The 20,165-nt window shown below is 38.5% G+C and overlaps 1 protein-coding gene across 1 annotated transcript in view; it reads left to right on the top strand.

The window, feature by feature from the left end:
* The window catches only part of DPYD (dihydropyrimidine dehydrogenase), a 955,731-nt gene that overhangs the window by 808,456 nt on the left and 127,110 nt on the right, over positions 1 to 20,165 (top strand). Inside the window, exon 20 of the mRNA XM_055402118.2 lies at positions 16,183 to 16,362. Coding sequence (XP_055258093.2) covers positions 16,183 to 16,362 — 180 coding nt within the window. The remainder of the gene's footprint in view (positions 1 to 16,182; positions 16,363 to 20,165) is intronic.

The following is a 20,165-nucleotide window of genomic DNA, read 5'->3' as shown; positions in this document are numbered from 1 at the left end:
TATAAAACAAACAGCATACTCTCAGGAGACTGCAGTCAGAAGTTTTGTTTGATAATAGAATTTGAAAAGAAACCAGATGACTGGTTCATAAATTAGTATCATTGAATGAAAGAATAAATGAGTGAGTGGGTAAATTTTGAGTAATAGGGAAAAACATTTTTTGAAGAAATGATGTCATAAAATTGCTCTCTTATGATCAAAATTCAGAATGATCTATTAAACAGTCCTGGCTACATCCCAAGCAAATAGAAGAGGTCTTTACTGGGAAGATGCAACAATTTTGCAGGATACATATTAAAGGAGGGCAAAATGTATTAAATGCCAATATTTCAACAAATCTATTCAATAGTAAATTTGATTATTTACCTTGAACTATTTAGAGGAAGTTGATAAAGTTCCTAACTTTAAAGTATAAATTTGAAATAATCAAAGAGAAAGAATTCTTTAAAATGAAAATATTGGTCCTGATCCAAAGAGACACTGGCCTGACCTGGATGTGTGTGATGCAGAAATGAAAAAATTAAATAAGAAAACCCAGGCACAGAAAAACACATCCTTTAGCTTCTCTTGGCTCTATTTTATCTGTTCTTCACCAATGGCTAAAATCTAGACTTCTCTATATGAATATTTCAACATATATACATATACATGTGAAAATTAGTATTTTAGAACATTGCATAAATTGGCCATGATAAATAAATTACATATTTATCTAGTTGTTATTATAAGAGACTACTAGAAGAGAAAAATCAAATGACAGCTGATTTCAAGTTTCAGGTATCTAGAGTGGGACTCCCAGATAAACAGTAATCCATATACAGGCCAAGTTTGGCTGTGACAAACAGTATGTTGATGATCAGGAAGAATATTAAAGAAGCAGAGCTGCTTCTTTGCATCCTAGAAAGACATTGATACCCCCAAAAAGAGTTAAGTGATAATGCAAAGAAGTTAAGATTCAATGGGGCAGAGAATAGTACAGACACTAATATAGTAGAAATTGAAATAATATCTTATTGTGGATTGGAGTGAATTCTGAATTATGATGTATTTGTATAAGTAGAGGAAGAGAAAATGTGTTGCTGACAGAAAATGAAAGAGAACTATGCTCGTCGTTGATTGCTATTACTCTCATATCTTCATCTTATTCCATTCATTTATTCAATGAACAAATCACATGCCAACCACAAATCTTTACGTGAACATCCAGTGATGAACAACAGCTATAGCACCTATTTTTTACTGTGTCCCTGGAAGCTGAAGAGTGAGATCCGGGCAATGATACCTGCTATACATGTACTTTAGGTACTGAACTAGATACCTGCCATTTTATTCAATACAGTCCTCACAAGAGTTCTATTTTAGATAGATAAATAGATTCATAATATATGTATATGTGTTTGTTAGCCGTTCAGTCATGTCCGACTCTTTGAGACCCAGTGGGCTATAGCCCTGCCAGGGTCCTCTGTCCATGGGATTCTCTAGGCAAGACTACTGGAGTAGGTTGCCATTGCCTTCTCCAGGGGATCTTCCTGATGCAGGGATCAAACCCGGGTCTCCTGTGCTGCAGGAGGACTCCTTACCATCTGAGTACACACACACAGTTATTTATTTATCCCTGTTTCTGCATGAGTTATTGTAGTGGTTACAACAGAAAAGCAAGGGCACACAGGAATTATGAGAAAGGGATCTAGAAGCGGATAGACTCAGGATTTGAACTTTTGTTCTGCTGTTTATCAGCTGTATGATCTTAGTCAAGGTCCTTAGTTCTCTGACTCTCTGTTGTTGTCACTAAGTCATGGTCCAATGCTTTGTGACCCCCATGGACTGCAGCACCCCAGGCTCCTCCATGCTCCACTATCTCCAGCAGTTTGCTCAAATTCATGTCTTTTGAGTCAGTGATGCTATACAACCATCTGATTCTCTGTCATCCCCTTCCTTTCCTGCCCTCAATCTTATCTGTCATCAGGGTCTTTTTCAGTGAGTCAGCTCTTCCAGTTTGTGATCCATCCAGCCTGGCATTTCTCATGATTTACTCTGCATATATGTTAAATAAGCAGGATGACAATATACAGCCTTGTCATACTCCTTTCCCAATTTTGAACCAATCAGACTCTCTGTTTCCCATCTGTCTATTGAAGAAAATCATAAAATTATTTCATGGTGTTATTGTGATATTTAAGTGAACTTTTTTAAGGACAGTGCTTGAAACATAGTAACTATTAAGTGAATTTCAAAGTGCAGTAAACCTAAAAGAATTTGGGTAAAGTGTAAGGAAATGTCAGTAATAAAGAACAAACTATTAAATATGTGAAGTACATCAGATTTTTCCACCCGTAAAGATGGATTTGTTTGGCCTACAAGATTCAGATTCAGGACAGTCCTTACTGTTTCTATACTTCTTGAGTTCTTTTTATGCCAAAAGACCCTTGGCAGCCAAGAGTGCCCCTTTATACCTCAGCTTCTCATCAGATCAGGTATCCAAGATTCCAAACTCCTACCTAAGATTTAAAGGCCCCATGACTTCAATCCAGTGTTTTGTTCTGAGGTCTGCATAAGTACCTGAAGGACCAGAGTATTTAACCAAGCCAAAAGTAACAAAACATTTTAGAATGTGTTCTAAGAGGACAAGTGAAAATCTCCCTCCAACCTAAACACAGGGAAGAAAGCCATCTAATAAGTAAGAAAATCATAGACCTAGATTTTTCCAGGACAGTTTTAATTTATGCTGATTGTCCTGGAGTTTTCATTACTAATTTCCCCATGTACCCTCAAGTGTCACAATTTTGATGGTAAATCATACGATCACCTTGGAGTATCCTAAAACCCTCAGCCTAGAATTTTTCATGGTGTTGGTAATTTTCCCTCAGGTTAATTCTCATACTCCACACATCATAAAATATATGCCCTATTAGTGAGAAATGCAGAAATAAAACTGCTTGTTTGATCATTTCAGTCATTCATCTGTAACCATATTCCAATGATCCATTTTTGGAAACTGAAAGCCAGGCATTTTGTCTTTAAGTTCTTGATCTTCATTAAATTAATAATAAAAAAAAAAACCCAACCATACAGTTTATTTCCCTGATTTTTCCACAAAGTCACAAACTTTGTGTGCCTTGTGTTTTCCAGCTGTATTGTAAAGGAATTAAGAATGTCTTTAATGCTCTTTGTCTTTAGGTCTTTAATGTGTAAAAAGAACACATCTTTTAAAAAATATAAACCTTTTTGCTTTGCTTTTACAACCTTCCATCAGTACATACAAGTGCTTTCACTATATTAACTTGGATATTGGTAGGATTTTTTTCTATAGCACTTTGTAAGTAGTTAGATCTTCCCTGATAGCTCAGTTAGTAAAGAATCTGCCCACAATGCAGAAGACCCCGCCTGGGTCGGAAAGATCCACTGGAGAAGGGGTAGACTCCAGTATTCTTGGGCTTCCTTTGTGGCTTAGCTGGTAAAGAATCCACCTGCAATGCAGGAGACCTGGCTTTGATCCCTGGGTTGGGAAGATGCCCTGGAGAAGGGAAAGGCTACCCAAACCAGTATTCTGACCTGGGAATTTCCATAGACTACGTTCCATGGAGTCGCAAAGAGCCGGACATGACTGAGAAACTTTCACTTTCATAAGTACGTGCTCTTAATCAGCTGAATTTTGTCTAACTTTCTGTCCCAGACTACACTGGCAACTCAGTCAAGATTCTTGACTCACTGATAACAGTTACAGACCACTCTCACAAATTTGTGTTTTTACCAATGATAGATTAAGCATAAAATCAACTACTGAATTATGACTGCTTTGAGTTCAGAAGGGAACAGTATTATTTGAGATGCTAATTTTCATGTTAACATTTTTCTCGTAGGCAAATAGTCCATTTTTCTTAGAGTGATGAATGTCTGCTTATATTGTTGAGTATCTACATACCTTTGTTCATCTTCAAAGTCCAGAAAAGAAAAATTTCCATGGGGTAATTTGCCCAATAGACGTTTCCTTTCTTGGCTTTATGACTTATTCTCTGTCATCCAAACCCCATGTGGTATTTTAGTAAATGATATCGTAAGTCAAGTTTTCACAGCTGTGTTGACTCTGTTGAAAAAAAGAGATTGCCTAAAATTAAGGATTTTAGTCATCTGACAGCTATTGTTTAGATATTTAGTTTCCTTTTCTTGCCCCACTTTGATCATGGGAGGTGCTGAGCTTGCACAATGCTACACGAAACCCTTGCACCACCACCTGTGCTGCCATGGAGTAATTAAAAATTACTGTGGTAACTGATGCTGCACTACAGCAATAACCCAGGATGGTGAGAATTTTTTTAATAGAAATATCTACTGCTTCTGAAGCAAAAGTGACCAAGCTTCCTCAAACTGCAGCCATAGCCCCTAACCAAAGAATGGGCTGCGTAAGACCCTGATGTACAGAAGACTCCAGGTCTTACCCCAGTCTTTTTAATCTTGTATTTATGTCTGTGAGGAAGCTGGGTCGTTAACAGTAGTGTCTTTGAAGAGGCAGGACAGAAGTCACCATTCTTTGGCCCTGCATGTTATGCCTAGTTCACTCATTTTCTCTCTCAGTTCAGTTCAGTTCAGTTCAGTCGCTCAGTCGTGTCCGACTCTTTGTGACCCCATGAATCACAGCACGCCAGGCCTCCCTGTCCATCACCAACTCCCGAAGTTCACTCAAACTCATGTCCATCGAGTCGGTGATGCCATCCAGCCATCTCATTCTCTGTCATCCCCTTCTCCTCCTGCCCCCAATCCCTCCCAGCATCAGAGTCTTTTCCAGTGAGTCAACTCTTCGCATGAGGTGGCCAAAGTATTGGAGCTTCAGCTTTAGCATCAGCCCCTCATAAAAGGCAAATAGAGGTGCCGTGTCTCTGTATGGTTCTTTTTATTATTATTTCTTGGTTCAGGTCATAATTGAGATCTGAGTTCACCTGGAACTGACTTCGTAATGGATGAGACAAGGAGGGGGACAGAGGCAATCTCACCTGCAGGGCATATCCCTTTGACTAATCAGCTGAGGCTGGTGACTTCCCTGGTGCTCCAGTAAAGACTCTGCACTTTCACTGCAAGGGGCACAGGTTCAATCCCTGGTCAAGGAACTAAGATCCCACATGCCTTGTGACATGGCATTTAAAAAAAAAAAGTGGCCTCACATGAGGAATTAATCAGCCCAGGCCATCTTCAGTCAAGTTGTGTCATCAACAAAGTATGACTAAGATCAGTTCCACGTGCTATTCTGAATAATAGTCGAGTGGGTGACCCATCACCTGTGCTGCCTTTGAGAAAATACTTCGAGAATAGATGAATATATTCTGGTTGGCAAATGTGGTCTGGATCCCTGTATGAAATACCTTGGAAACACTTCATTCTCTCAGTCTGTGTTCAGCTGAATATGGGTTAAGAAATTCATCAGAAAGAGAATGACCACAGATGGACATTGAACAATAACCTTTCAAGCTCCATAAAATCCATTCTTGATTGGGAAAAAGGAGGTATTCAGACAATTAGAATTTTTCAGAAAATATATAATTTTAAGGATTAGATAAGAGGATAAAATCTACAATGAAATAGATGAATACAAAACAAAGTGACTCCTATACCTTTAGGATTTACCAATGAGTAGCAGTTAATTGAAAAAATTAATAAGCTTAGCTTCTTATCCATTAGGCTTTTCCTGAGTTGAAACTTTGAAAAAAACAACTTCTGTGGGGCTATTTGTTTGTTGTCCTTTTAGCCCCGTCTCCAATTTGCTATGGTCAGAACGCAGAAAACTGAACTCAAAGCCAGATTTCTTAATAGGATGGCATTTGGACAGCTATTTTACTTAGTGATCCTGTGCAGGTTAGTAACAAAGCTGAAATAAGCCCTCTCCTTTTGGGGGAAACAAAATGGTATTCTGTTGAATGCTAGAATTTTATCACTTTGAAAAAATAAAAAAGCTGCTTGAGAGACCTAAGAGTATAAAAGCATTTGAAATCTCAGAAGGAGTTTAAATCAATGCATTGCTACAGTTACAGAGCAGATGAAAGAGCCTGCTGTCTCAATTGCCAGGAAACTACTTAGAAACTCCCACTTTGATTTCTTCACATAGTCTGTTACATTACTGCTAAATGCAATATACAGGGACATCACAACTTTGATGCTGCACAGCTCCAACAAATGGAAACTGATGTGATAGAACAACTAAGATTTGTGGTTTTATGTGGATATACAAATACATCCCTGTCTAGCTCCCTATGTCCTGTGTGTCTCCAGGGGCTGTCTTTTCACCTATAGCTTTATAAAATTATAATTTTTGGTGTTTTATTCATGAATTCCAGTAAGCAGTGCCATGTTTATGTAGTACCAAAACCTCATAGGGGGATATTGTTATTCTGAATTATTGCTTCAATAGTATGTGTTGTGCACCAGTTTCAAAAGTACACTATAATTTTATACATGTTTGTCAGTACTGGTCAGAACACAATTCAGTGAGGAATTACTTGATTCCATGCCTTCGGAAAATCTGGTGTTTTTAATCAATGGGTGTGGACAGATGGAGTTGGAAACTGCATTTTCAGCCAACAACAATAGAGGTCTGTTTTCCAGTTTCAATAGTAAACGTTGCAGTAGTCATCTAATTATTAAGATCCTTATACAGATCTGTGGATTTCTGACATTATTCATTAAGTAATAAATTTGAAATTATTTTTCAATAATGTGCTTCTTATGAAAATCACAAATAAGTATATTTAACTATGGAAGACATTACAATTAAGATTTTGGAATTTATAGAAATAAGATAAAAGCAGAGGTCCGAAGATCTGAATCTGACCATTGACTCAACCACCTACTAATCTTTTGAGTTGGAACATAACATTCAATGTTTAGTTTCCATTTCTTCACTCAACTAAACATTTAATAGCACCTTCTCTGTCTTGCACTTAGAATTGGTACATGGACTAAGTGCTGGTATTAAAAGTCAGTGCCTTAGCTAGAAAACTTCAGACTGGGTGGGAAGACCAACAGTGCCTCCAATTGTGTGTTACCGTGGACAGTTTAACCTTTCTGGACTCCTTACCTGTGACACAAAGAAATATCTAAATTCCCTTTTGTCTTTGAAAACAGTAAAGCACTTTGAAAATACTGCAGGTATTTCACGTTGCTTAACCAGATTAACCCTTTATCGAAATGCATTTGTAACAGGAGATCATAGGATCACTTTTTTCCTTCTTTTTCTGGGAAATCTTTCGAGAATTGAGTAGATAATCCTTCTTATTCACTGTTTCACTGATGGTTTGTTTAATGGGAATATTCTTGAACTTTCTCCAACCACATAAGACTCTCTTATTAGTATATTTTGGTATGTGTTAAGCATTGCAGCATAATTTCCATTTTTACTTTAACATAATTACTCTCCGATACTCCTCTTACTAATGAATTTACAGAAACTTTGAGACTACTTTGGACTTAAATTGTAACCATATATTTTGCAGTGTGGTGGCACACATTTCTGAGACCTGGAGTGTAGTTTGTCCATCTATGTGGTAAGAATGAAAAGGAATCATTATGATCGTGGATTTATCTGAATTGTGTCTAATACTTTAAGATCCCTATTTAAAAAATCTTGTCACAGTTCAAAATATCGTTTGAAAGTTGTGCCACTCTGCTACACTGAAACCCATGCCAGCCTCACATTCTCTGCTTCTCTAGAACTCTTCTTTGCCAAATTAGTTGCCTGAGGTTAGTATTTTTAATCCAGTTTGAATTCTGTTTGCTAGTTTTCTAAGTATGTTGTCTTTTACATTTCAAGGACTTTGGCTTTTTCTTTACAGGCAAAAGTTTCCATTTTGACCTCCACCAAACCCTTTAACTTCTAGAATATTTGATGAAAACTGTGGCGTTTAATACCAGTCTGTCTAAATAATACTACAATTTCCACAGTAGTTCCACCTTCATGAGGTAATTTCATCCTCACAGTGATGAATAAGATATGTATCATCTACTGTTTTCAAATTGGAAGGTGGGAGAGGAGGACTCAAAAAGCTCAAAGACTAGTTTCAGTCACACAGCTACTGAAGGACTTAACTGGGTCTCAGACATGTCTTTTGACAACAAGAGCTAAGCTTTTTCTGAGATTATTGCTAAATGCAAATAAAAATAATATCCATGACCTTTTACTGCATTAGACCACAAAAATACAGATTAAAAAAATTATATTCTGTCTAATTCATGCTATAATGATTTATACGTTGCTGCTGCTGCTGCTGCTGCTGCTAAGTCACTTCAGTCGTGTCCAACTCTGTGTGACCCCATAGATGGCAGCCCACCAGGCTCCCCCGTCCCTGGGATTCTCCAGGCAAGAACACTGGAGTGGGTTGCCATTTCCTTCTCCAATGTGTGAAAGTGAAAAGTGAAAGGGAAGTCGCTCAGTCATGTCTGACTTGTAGCGACCCCATGGACTGCAGCCTACCAGGCTCCTCCGTCCATGGGATTTTCTAGGCAAGAGTACTGGAGTGGCTTGCCTTTGCCTTCTCCGGATTTATACGTTATGAAATTTATTTTTGGTTTCAATCTAGCTTACAGAGTGCTGGCTACTGGATCAGAGATTAAAGCGTCTACCTGCAATGTGGGAGACCCGGATTCGATCCCTGGGTCAGGAAGATCCCCTGGAGAAGGAAATGGCAACCCACTCCAGTATTCTTGCTTGGAGAATCCCATGGAGGCTACTGTCCATGGGATCGCAAAGAGTCGGACAGGACTGAGCAACTTCACTTTCACTAGCTTATGCGCTTAAATATGTTACCTTTTACCCTCCTATGTACATAGTATTTAATCTCCATTTTTAAGTGAAGAAAGTTGCACATACTTAGGCAGCTAAGATGTAGTTTAAACCCAATTCTGCCAAACTTCTACAGGCATGTGCTTAACCCCTAGGCTGTACTATTTGATGTGGCATAAAAACCACTTGATTAGATTTTAAGAAATAGTTCTTCAAGTTCAAGCTCTTTCCATTGTTAAAGCACAAATATTGATACTATCCTCTTACCTGCCTAATTTGTAGCTTTGCATTGAGTATTGAGAATTTCTCTCAATGTGTATAAAGGAGATTTTAAAAATATATACCACCGTACATAAGTAACCTACTACTAATATAGTTAATCTCATTTAATGAAAAATAATGAGATAGGAGTAGCACCCAGCAACCCTCTGTCACCTCCCAGGTATTTTTACAGTTGCTTTGCATAGACAGGCTCCAATTAAATGTGCCTGCACCTAAAGTGAAAATTCAGGGCACTGTGTCAGACCTCTGGAGGAGACCATTTGGTGGCCGTGGGAGCTTTATGGCACACCTCAAGTCATGCTGCACAGGGAGTCACCACATACTCAGCCTCTGCATACAGCTGGCCCTGCTGAGAATCAAGGGCCCCTATTTAGAACAGCTCACTGTAGGGAGATTCACGCTTATGGAAATAATTAATGGTGGCAATGATCCTTATAATGGCACCTGATGCCCTGCTGCGAAGAAAGATAAACCAGCCTTCACCATAAAGAACTTACAAATTATACTGAGCAAACATGTTAACAGCTATTAAGAGTCCTAATCAGAGCTGTTAAACAAACAATTAAGAGATGTCATATAAAATACACCCATTTAGGAATAGCAGCTACATGTTTGGAGTTTTAAAAGGAACCATTTACCTTTGAGATAGAGATAAAGCCCTCAGTGCAGGTTAGGCAAGAACAAGGCACCTTTCTGAGCAAATCCATTTTCTGAGCATCAAATCCCATGGACAAAGTCCTGTTCCCTATGGTGTGCTTGCATCATTTATTTCCAGTCTCATTACTACTTCATCAAAAAACTACTCTTGTGTTTTCACATATAACATTATTGAAAGTAAAGCTTTAAAGGGCCAAAATATTGCAGTCTAATAATAAAAAGCAGGAAATTATTTGTCTGGAAGAAATTTACTTTGCAGAAGGCATTTCTAAGATAAGAAGAGATTCATCGCTCAGTTCAGTTCAGTTCAGTTCAGTCGCTCAGTCGTGTCCGACTCTCCGCGACCCCATGAATCACAGCACGCCAGGCCTCCCTGTCCATCACCAACTCCCGGAGTACACTCAAACTCATGTCCACAGAGTCGGTGATGCCATCCAGCCATCTCATTCTCCGTCGTCCCCTTCTCCTCCCGCCCCCAACCTTTCCCAGCATCAGAGTCTTTTCCAGTGAGTCAACTCGTCTCATGAGGTGGCCAAAGTATTGGAGTTTCAGCTTTAGCATCAGTCCCTCCAATGAACATCCAGGATTGATCTCCTTTAGAATGGACTGGTTGGATCTCCTTGCAGTATAAGGGACTCTCAAGAGTCTTCTCCAACACCACAGTTCAAAAGCATCGATTCTTCGGCGATCAGCTTTCTTCACAGTCCAACTCTCACATCCATACATGACCACGGGAAAAACCATTGCCTTGACTAGACGGACCTTGGTCGGCAAAGTAATGTCTCTGCTTTTTAATATACTATCAAGGTTGGTCATAACTTTCCTTCCAAGGAGCAAGCGTCTTTTAATTTCATGGCTGCAATCAGCATCTGCAGTGATTTTGGAGCCCAAAAAAACAAAGTCTGACACTGTTTCCACTGTTTTTCCATCTATTTCCCATGAAGTGATGGGACCAGATGCCATGATCTTTGTTTTCTGAATGTTGAGCTTCAAGCCAACCTTTTCACTCTCCTCTTTCACTTTCATCAAGAGGCTTTTGAGTTCCTCTTCACTTTCTGCCATAAGGGTAGTGTCATCTGCATATCTGAGGTTATTGATATTTCTCCCAGCAATCTTGATTCCAGCCTGTGCTTCTTCCAGCCCAGCGTTCCTCATGATGTACTCTGCATATAAGTTAAATAAGCAAGGTGACAATATACAACCTTGACGCACTCCTTTTCCTATTTGGAACCAGTCTGTTGTTCCATGACCGGTTCTAACTGTTGCTTCCTGACCTGCATACAGGTTTCTCAAGAGGCAGGTCAGGTGGTCTGGGATTCCCATCTCTTTCAGAATGTTCCACAGTTTATTGTGATCCACACAGTCAAAGGCTTTGGCATAGTCAATGAAGCAGAAATAGATGTTTTTCTGAAACTCTCTTCCTTTCTCCATGATCCAGCGGATGTTGGCAATTTGATCTCTGGTGCCTCTGCCTTTTCTAAAACCTGCTTGAACATCTGGGAGTTCACGGTTTACATACTGCTGAAGCCTGGCTTGGAGAATTTTGAGCATGACTTTACTAGCGTGTGAGATGAGTGCAATTGTGCGGTAGTTTGAGCATTCTTTGGCATTGCCTTTCTTTGGGATTGGAATGAAGACTGACCTCTTCCAGTCCTGTGGCCACTGCTGAGTTTTCCAAATCTGCTGGCATATTGAGTGCAGCACTTTCACAGCATCATCTTTCAAGACTTGAAATAGCTCAACTGGAATTCCATCACCACCACTAGCTTTGTTCGTAGTGATGCTTTCTAAGGCCCACTTGACTTCACATTCCAAGATGTCTGGCTCTAGGTCAGTAACAAAGGGCAAAATGATTCATCGCTACCAGTGCTTAAATCTTTGTTATTCTAAGTGTAGTCGGCAACCTTAGCACCACCTGGAAGCTTGTCACAAAGGCAGAAACTTGGAACTTGGAACTCACTCCAAACCTACAGAAACCAAATTTACAATTTAAAAAGACCCTCTGATAATATGTGTGTGTGTGTGTGTGTGTGTGTGTGTGTGTGTGTGTGTGTATCACATTTTTCAAAGAGATAGCATTGTAAAGCCTTCTGTTATCAGAAATTCTTTCAGAAAATTAATGTTTAATCTTATGGGGGGAAAAGTTAAATTATTTTAGGAAAGTATATTAATAGTGTGACAGTTGCTTTATGAAGAAACATGTCTTAAGTGGTTCCCTCTGACCCTGATGGTGGCATCCAGGGTTTCCAGCGTAGCACACCATCCCAGCCATGTTCAGTCACCATCTGGTAGTCTCTCCTCCCTCTTCAAGTTCTATGTCCTCTTCACATGCTCAGTGTAGCTCCCAGTTATGTAAGCACTGTAGAATAAAGAGCATACAAGAGGGTGGGAAAAGAGGAAGTCTTTTTAGTTTTAGCACCATATGATCTTCCATAGTTAAAATACACAAGTCACTCCAATCACTCTGGCACCACTTGGTTGAGTCTACTCTGTACAAATTGTGGATTAAGGGAAATAGTGGCTTCTGTATCTTCTCACCAGGAAAGTTAGGGGAGGACTAAGTCTACACTTGACTATTCATGCATTGCAAAGTAGCTAGAGTCCTTTCTAGAGTCCTTTCAGTGGCAGGTTTTCACAGCAATCGTGAACATCCTATAGATTACATGACATGATATGATTTTCAAAATCTGATCTCTTATGTTCATATGGAGAAATGTTTTAAGACTATAGTAAAAGTGTACCCATTAGCATATACTACAAAAAAAATAGAATCTCACAGTGTACAAAGAAGATTAAGTAAAGCATCAGTTGACTTTTACAGTTAAAAATAATCTTGTGGAGGAGATTATAATGATGTTCTTTATCATTGTTCTGAAAAGAAAACAACTCTAAGAAAGTTATAGCAGGCCTAATTAATGCTTAAATTGTTCTTCCTGAGAAACAGATTTTTTATGTGATATAAATGGACTTCCTAGAAAATATTCTTGTCTGTATTTAGTTATTCAATGTTCTTTCCTACATTGTGGTAACATACAGCCCTTCACAGTAGGAAATGAAAGGTTTTTATTTCTGCTTTTGGTTTTGGCTTGTTGTTTTTACTCATACTATACAAGTAAGAAGTAAATGAAACATGAATACATTGACAAATTTTATCTAGTAGTATCAGTTTTTCAAAACAATAGTTATATTTGGATTGAAGACAATTGACCATTTAACATATATATGCATGGTTTTGGTTTATGGAAAAAATAATTTTTGTTATATGAAAAGAATTTTTCTGCTGTGAATGTCTATACCTAAATCACCTTAGCCTGCATAGCCATGAATTATGTAGTACAATCCACTTTCTAACCATGTGGCCTGCCTGGGACAAGTCAGTTAATATCTCTGCATCTCACTTGCCTCATCTGTAAAATATGGCTAAAAATTAAACCTACCTCTTAGTGTTATTTTGAGGACTGCATGATATAATACATTAAAAAGTGTTGAACAGAATGTGTGGCCCATAGTAAGAGCCTACCTTATGCTATATATTGCATTGTTTTATTCTTACCACATCATCACTCAACCAAGTTTGACAGAAATTTAATATACAGAAGCCATTCTGTTTTATTCTGAAACATAAAATGGCCACATTCCCTTACAACATAGCCATTTTCATCCTTAAAAAATAGTACACAGAATTCTCCTACTTGTGCCACTAGCTCTGCTCTTTTTCTTACATGAGCCAAACTTCTCATCAGATCCTGCCATCTTCACATCTTCAGTTCCTCAGCCCTCGTCCACGCCCCACTTCATCGTAACGTGGCTTCTGCCCTCTTGCAGAAATTGTCCACCGTAAATACTAATGTCTTTTGACTGATAAATTTAATGATACCTTTTCACTTCTGATATTATTGACCCTTCATGCAGCATTTGACAACTTGGGTGATGCTGTCTTGTGTCTCTTCTGAGTGTCCTTCATTGTCTTCCTTAAGTCTTCATTTTTAAATGCTTCTATTCTCAGAATCCCACATTTGGCCTATTTTTATATATACATCGTGAAATTACTACCGCTCTTTGCTGAGAACTGCTGGGTGTACATTCTTCTTGCCCTTTCTCTGTTTCTGTTTCCCGTTCCCTATTCTAGAGCCTCTCAGTGGGTTTTCAGTAAATTTTCTCAACCAGCCTAGCAACAGCTAAGTATCTGGTGGTGTGCTGGGCATGAGGATTGTAATGAAATATATTAATTAAACACTCAGAAGACTTTAAGAGACCTTGAAATATAATATGGTTTATCCTTCTATTTTCAGGTATTTCCTCATCTACATTCACATACGACATGTTTTCATTGTTGCTGTTATTCAGTTGCTAAATAGTGTACGATTCTTTGCAACCCCATGAACTGCAGCACACCAGGCGTCTCTGTCCATCACTATCTTCCTGAGTTTGCTCAAACTCATGTCCATTGAGTCCGTGATACCATCCAACCATCTCACCCTCGTCACCCCCTTCTCCTCTTGGCCTAAATTTTTCATCATCGAGGTCGTTTCCAATGAGTCAGTTCTTTGCATCAGGTGGCCAAAGTATTAGAGCTTCTTTATTGACTGCTATCACCAGACACTATGATATATGCTAAGAATCTAACATCTGGGAAGATAGGCTAGAAATGAATTTTGCTTTGCTTACTTTTGTTTGGATGGTTGTTTCTTTGGATTGATTTGAAATATGGATGTGGAGAGTCATTGAATTCTAGATGATAAATTTTCTGTTTAAGTGATGGTGGGCCATATGAATGAAGAGGTCCTACCAGCAGTTGTAAATGAGTTTCTGGAGTCTACGTGTAGTATAAAAATTGGAGAATTATCTTTGTAAGTAATCAATCTGGAAGTGTTTCTCTAAATCCACTAAATTCAAGCTGTAACTCAAATCCTAACAGACTCTCAAATATATTGTTTTCAGAAGGATCCTAATTTCTCAGATTCAGCCTCCTTAACTCTAGAATTAAATCTCTATTTTGTAACAAATGGTCATGCAAAAAAAAAAATCTCTCTTGCATATGCATTCATTAAACATATCTCTATTAAGAACAGAATAAGTGACAAACTCTATGCTAGTCACTGGGGATAATATGTTGTCCAAAATAAATATAGGTTCTTCCCTCCTAAAGCTTCAGTCTATTGGGGAAGGGAGCTGTCAATCAAGTAATCTTGCAAAAGTTAGAAGTCAAAACTGTATGAGTTAAGGAAGCTTTAAACTATATGGAGCTCCTAGAGTCCTCCTTGAAGAGGTAATATTTCCCATGACACTGAAGCTGGGGGGTTAGTCAGCCATGTGTAAAAGGCAAAGGCCTTCTAGGCAGCAAGGTCTTATGAGGTCTCAAGGCAAAGAAAGAATGTGGCAAATCTGAGGAAAGAGAAAAGACCTGGGTGATTGGAGCATAGTGAATACAAAGAAGAACAACAATATATGAGGCTGAAGAGGTAGGCATTGGTACCTGAGGGCTGAGTTAACTGATGAGAGCACTCCAGCCCAGCATGACCACCTTCAATCAAGGTACATGACCAGCCCAGACATGTACCTCCAGGCAGTACATCTCAACAGAGAGAAAATGAGAGATTAAAATGTCCATTCTTATGTTGTGCTGAATTTAACTCCTTGGAAATTCTACCTATTGGACGTAATTTTTTACAGCCATACTGACTATACATGACATACAGTAAACTACACACATTAAAGGGTTTCCGTGGTGGCTTAGGTGGTAAAGAATCTGCCTGCAACGCAGGAGACCTGGGTTCAATCTCTGGATTGGGAAGATCTCCTGGATAAGGGAATGGAAACCAATCCAGTATTCTTGCCTGGAGAATTCCATGGACAGAGGAGCCTGGAGGGCTACAGTCCATGGGGTTGCAAAGTCAGATACAACTGAGCAACTAACACTTTACACATATTTAAAGTATACAGTCTGATGTTTTGAAATATGTATATACCTGTGAGACTGTCCCCACATCAAGCTGATGAAAGTATCCATAGTCCCTGAAAGTTTCCCTGTGCCCCTTGGCAGTTTTTCCCTCCCTAACACTCCCATCCCCTGCAGGCAATGACTGACATGTCATGCTTAGAACAGTGCATGGCATATAAAATAAATTGTGTTGACTGTCTGAAAGTGAGTCTGTTTGGAGAATTAGCTCTTGGTTTGACTGAAGCTGGTACTCCAATACTTTGGCCACCGGATACGAAGAACTGACTCATTTGAAAAGACCCTAATGCTGGGAAAGGTTGAAGGCGGGAAGAGAAGGGGACGACAGAGGATGAGATGGTTGGATGGCATCATCAACTCAATGGACATGAGTTTGAGTAAACTCTGGGAGTTGGTGATGGACAGAGAGGCCTGGTGTGCTGCAGTCCACGGGGTTGCAAAGAGTATGACATGACTGAGCAACTGAACTGAACCGAACTGAACTGAACTTACGTTCTGTTGGTTGCTCTACCTTTTCTAGGTATGCAGTGCTATTCAAAATCAGGATTTCACTATCATCCAAGACTACTGCACTGGCCTCAAAGCCTTGCTTTATCTGAAAAGCATTGAAGAACTACAGGACTGGGATGGGCAGAGTCCAGCCACGAGGAGTCACCAGAAAGGGAAACCAGTTCCTTGTATTGCTGAACTTGTGGGAAAGGTATGTGGTCACCTCTCTTGGGTTGTCCTTGAGAACTCTGCCTTTTTCATTTTCCATCCCAGGTCTTGTTTGCCCTCCCACCATCCTACTAACAGGGGAAACACAGATGCCCCATTGGATGTGATTGCATAGTAGAATCATTCTAAAGGAGCCTTGATTACAACTATATGACAGGTCTCTGAGTTACATTTTTATGAAACTTGTACAACACAAGGTCATATAAAGGAAAAAGATTGAAGTTTATGAATTTATGCCTCCAAATTCTTGCCTACTGTGGTGATGACTGGCATTCTTTCCAGTGGGAGGCTGGAGATTTCTTTATTCTTTAACCAGCTCTGGAAATTATAACATTACCTTTCTATTTTCAGACAATCAAATCACTGGAGCCCTGAATAATATGATGAAGTTTTTAAAATTAAAATCTAATCAGTATCTTTTGTAACTGCCTCTGCTATGTGTGTGGTTAAATCTGGGCTCAAAAGGTTATGTCCCAACTTTCTCTCTAACTGCTATTTTCAGAGAAATATACACTACATTTACATTTTGTATAATACAGTGATTTTAGCAAATCTTTTCTGAAACAACATTCAGTATTTTGCCTTTGTATTTCCCTTGTATTATTCTAAATAGACAACCATTGTCAGAAGACGTTTCTTGAGTCCTGAATAAGGGGAGGAAAAAATTATAATTCTTAGTCTTTTCAGCTTGTCACTACATCAATAATTAACTTAAAAAAAAAAGAGAGGCAAGTATAAAAAGATTCTTTAAGGAAGCATTTAATAATTCAAATGAATCTTAACTTGAAACAGGTCACATGAAAAAGAATGGAAAACAAAAACCCTGGGTTCTGTGCCTTCGATGGCACAGTTAGGGACTCAGAAAGAATAAGAGAAACATCATATAATGATTTACATTTGACTAGTTTTAATTGAAAATATCACTATTCTTCTCTGAACAGATAGCCAAAAATAAGAGCTTCTTATAGATTAATGTGTATGAATGACTGCAAGTCCAGTGATCAAAAATAAAAGGGGGGGAAATAAAATCTTGCTGGTTTCCAGGAAAATATCGTGATGAATGACTCCATGAATGACAATCAAACAGAAAGGCTGGGTTACATTAATATTTATAATATTATAATTAGCAAGACTGTGCCAAAGCAGTATTATTAGTGTAACTAATCATATGATCATAAACTGAGTCTGAAAGTATTTAGACAGTGAGTGTTCATCCCTTCATCAATGACCATCAATATCCCAAGTAGTTCATAACTAAAAAAAAATTTATAAATAACTTTACGCTCTTGCAATGTAAATATATCAAGTTAATTGTTTCTGACATGATAGTTTTGATTTTATGACCATCCATAAAAGCATTGTCTCAAATGTATGCAGTCATCATGAGAGCTGAAATGGAAGAGGCTGCATTGCACTGTGTCATTTTGTCTCTAAAGGACTTCCACACTCATTTCAAAACTTACATATTCAAATAAAAGATAGGTAATGATGGAGACACTTGTGTCAATAACATAAGTGGAAACTGATTTTCAGATAGGTTGAATCTAGGTTTAGACTTTATCTTGGTAAGCCCAGCCTTCATCAAAATTGTAAGTGTAATTTACAGTATTATCATTTGTTAAAAAAAAAAAAAAGATCTTGCCTATGTACTACTGATTCATTTCTCAGCACTAAGTTGAGGAACAAGCAGATGGTCTGGTAAATAGATCTATGCCCCAGAGTCTCCAGTGAGGGCTGACATGACTCAAACAATAGGTGACTATCTCCTTTAGGTTAATATTCCTAATAGTGAATCAAAGCACTCTGGGTGCACAGTACAGGTGGCTTCCTAGCTGTTCTTTCCTGGTGTGTGTGTGTGTGTGTGTATCTTTGACAGTAATTCATATTATATTCTCATTAGCTAAAGAGTAGGATGCTACTTCTTACCATGTTTTCATGCTATAGGGAAATAAGAGAAGATGCAGACGCTTTTAAAAAGCCCCGCTAGAAGTAGCTGGCTTCTTTAGACAGGAAAAAATTTGTTTGGAAAGTGTAATAGTTACTCTACTTAATCTTTCACTCAGAGGTCAGACTAGAATAAATTAGAGTAGAAATTTAGAAGAAACCAATTACAGTACAGTGTTTGAAGATGGAGGAAAATGAGACTTGAGCCATGGAAACAAGGATTTGGCCAAATTAGTCGTGTTATCTTTCAAGTAATTAGTATATTTAATATATTCTCCCTAATGCATGCCTCACGTATTAATTGATTAAACTTCCCAAGCAATGTTTCTTCATGTGACTTTGGAAGAGCCAGAAGTCAGCCTTTTATAGTTTGCTCTGGTCTTATGGTGTAAGTTGTGTAAATTTATGCCTGCAAGCTTGAGAGTAGATTCCATAGGAAGGGCAGTCATAGCTAGGCTACACCACAGAGCTGTTGATCTCGAACTCATGGTGCTTGAATACCATGTGGCATGCGTCTAACAGTATGGATTCCCCAGCTCCACTCCTAGAGATCCCAATTTAACTGGTCAAAGGTGGGTCCAGGAATCTGCATTTTAACATCCTGATTCTGATGGAAGAACACAAAGATCCATGTTGCCAAGAGGAATGAAGAGAATAGCAACTGAATACAGTCAGAGGCTGAGAAGATAGTGATGGACACAACACAAGCTTCTTTTGTGGGAGAACGCTGGCAGGAAATGATTTTGAGCTGGAAGAAAAATGACATAGAGAATAGGGAGAGGAAATCCAGAGAAGCAGCACACTGGGTTCTGAATGGCCAGTGGTTGAACATGCCCGTTGAGGAACCAGGGAGTTAGTTCAGCTGTTGGAAGCAAGAAGAATTGTAAGGACAGAGACAGTTCTCAAAGTTCTGGCATGATATCCAGAGTCCATGCAGACAGTCAGCAATGAGGATGTCTGTGAGGATTAGGAAGCTGAGACTATTCACAGTATCATCAAAAAAGGAGGGGCATCTGTAGCCAAACCCTTTTATTTTATACTCAGTTACCTTAATTCCCTCTTTACCTGGCAAAAACCTGGCAGCTCAATGAAAGTGAAATGTTTGCTTGCTGCATGTGGGACAGTGGTTACTGGCAGAGTTCAGAGTAAGCCTACGGGGTTTCTATGAGGCTTCGTCCCTTACTAGCTAAGCAACTCTGGCAAGTTAATTAATCTCTCTAAATCTGTGCCTTAAACTATAAAATGAGGATAACCACAAGTCCACATTCTCTCATTAACAATTCTGAAACCCAAAAAATTCTGTAACCAAAAGTTTCACATGACTCATTTGGCAGCAAACCTGGCCTGAACTGATATGAGGCTATTTATAATGTTTATTTATTCCTCTTAGAGTGAACATTTGCATCTTTACTGCAGAGAGACTAATGTGTTTGAGTCCAGGTTGCCACTCCACATCTTGCTGGAGGTATTAGGTATAATGTAGTAAATGAACCATTTTTCTTTCCTAAAGTCCAAAAAAGTTTCTGAATTTTGAAATACGATTCTCCTTAAGTATTTTAGATAAAGTGTTGTGAAGAATACTTAAATGAAAATGTAACTGCGATTATATCTTTATCCACAAATTCTTCTTTAGAGTTGGAGGCAAAGTATATATTTTAGTGACATTAGAAAATAAAATGCTAATATTTGAAATTTGAAGGTGTGAAAATAAGAATTATGTTGAGATTATTTGCTTGAGAAACATGGAAGAAATTTCATGCTAAAAGAAAAAAAAATGTTTACAATCAGAAAATATGGAAGGAAATGACTGCACTTTTCTGTGCTTAGATGAAAGCAGAATTC

Source organism: Moschus berezovskii, chromosome 4 (assembly GCF_049115385.1).
Source record: "Moschus berezovskii isolate FMDL1 chromosome 4, NW_MosBer_1.0, whole genome shotgun sequence".
Lineage (NCBI taxonomy): Eukaryota > Metazoa > Chordata > Mammalia > Artiodactyla > Moschidae > Moschus > Moschus berezovskii.
Note: the sequence above shows the minus strand (reverse complement) of the source record. Positions and strands in the feature narration are given on the sequence as shown.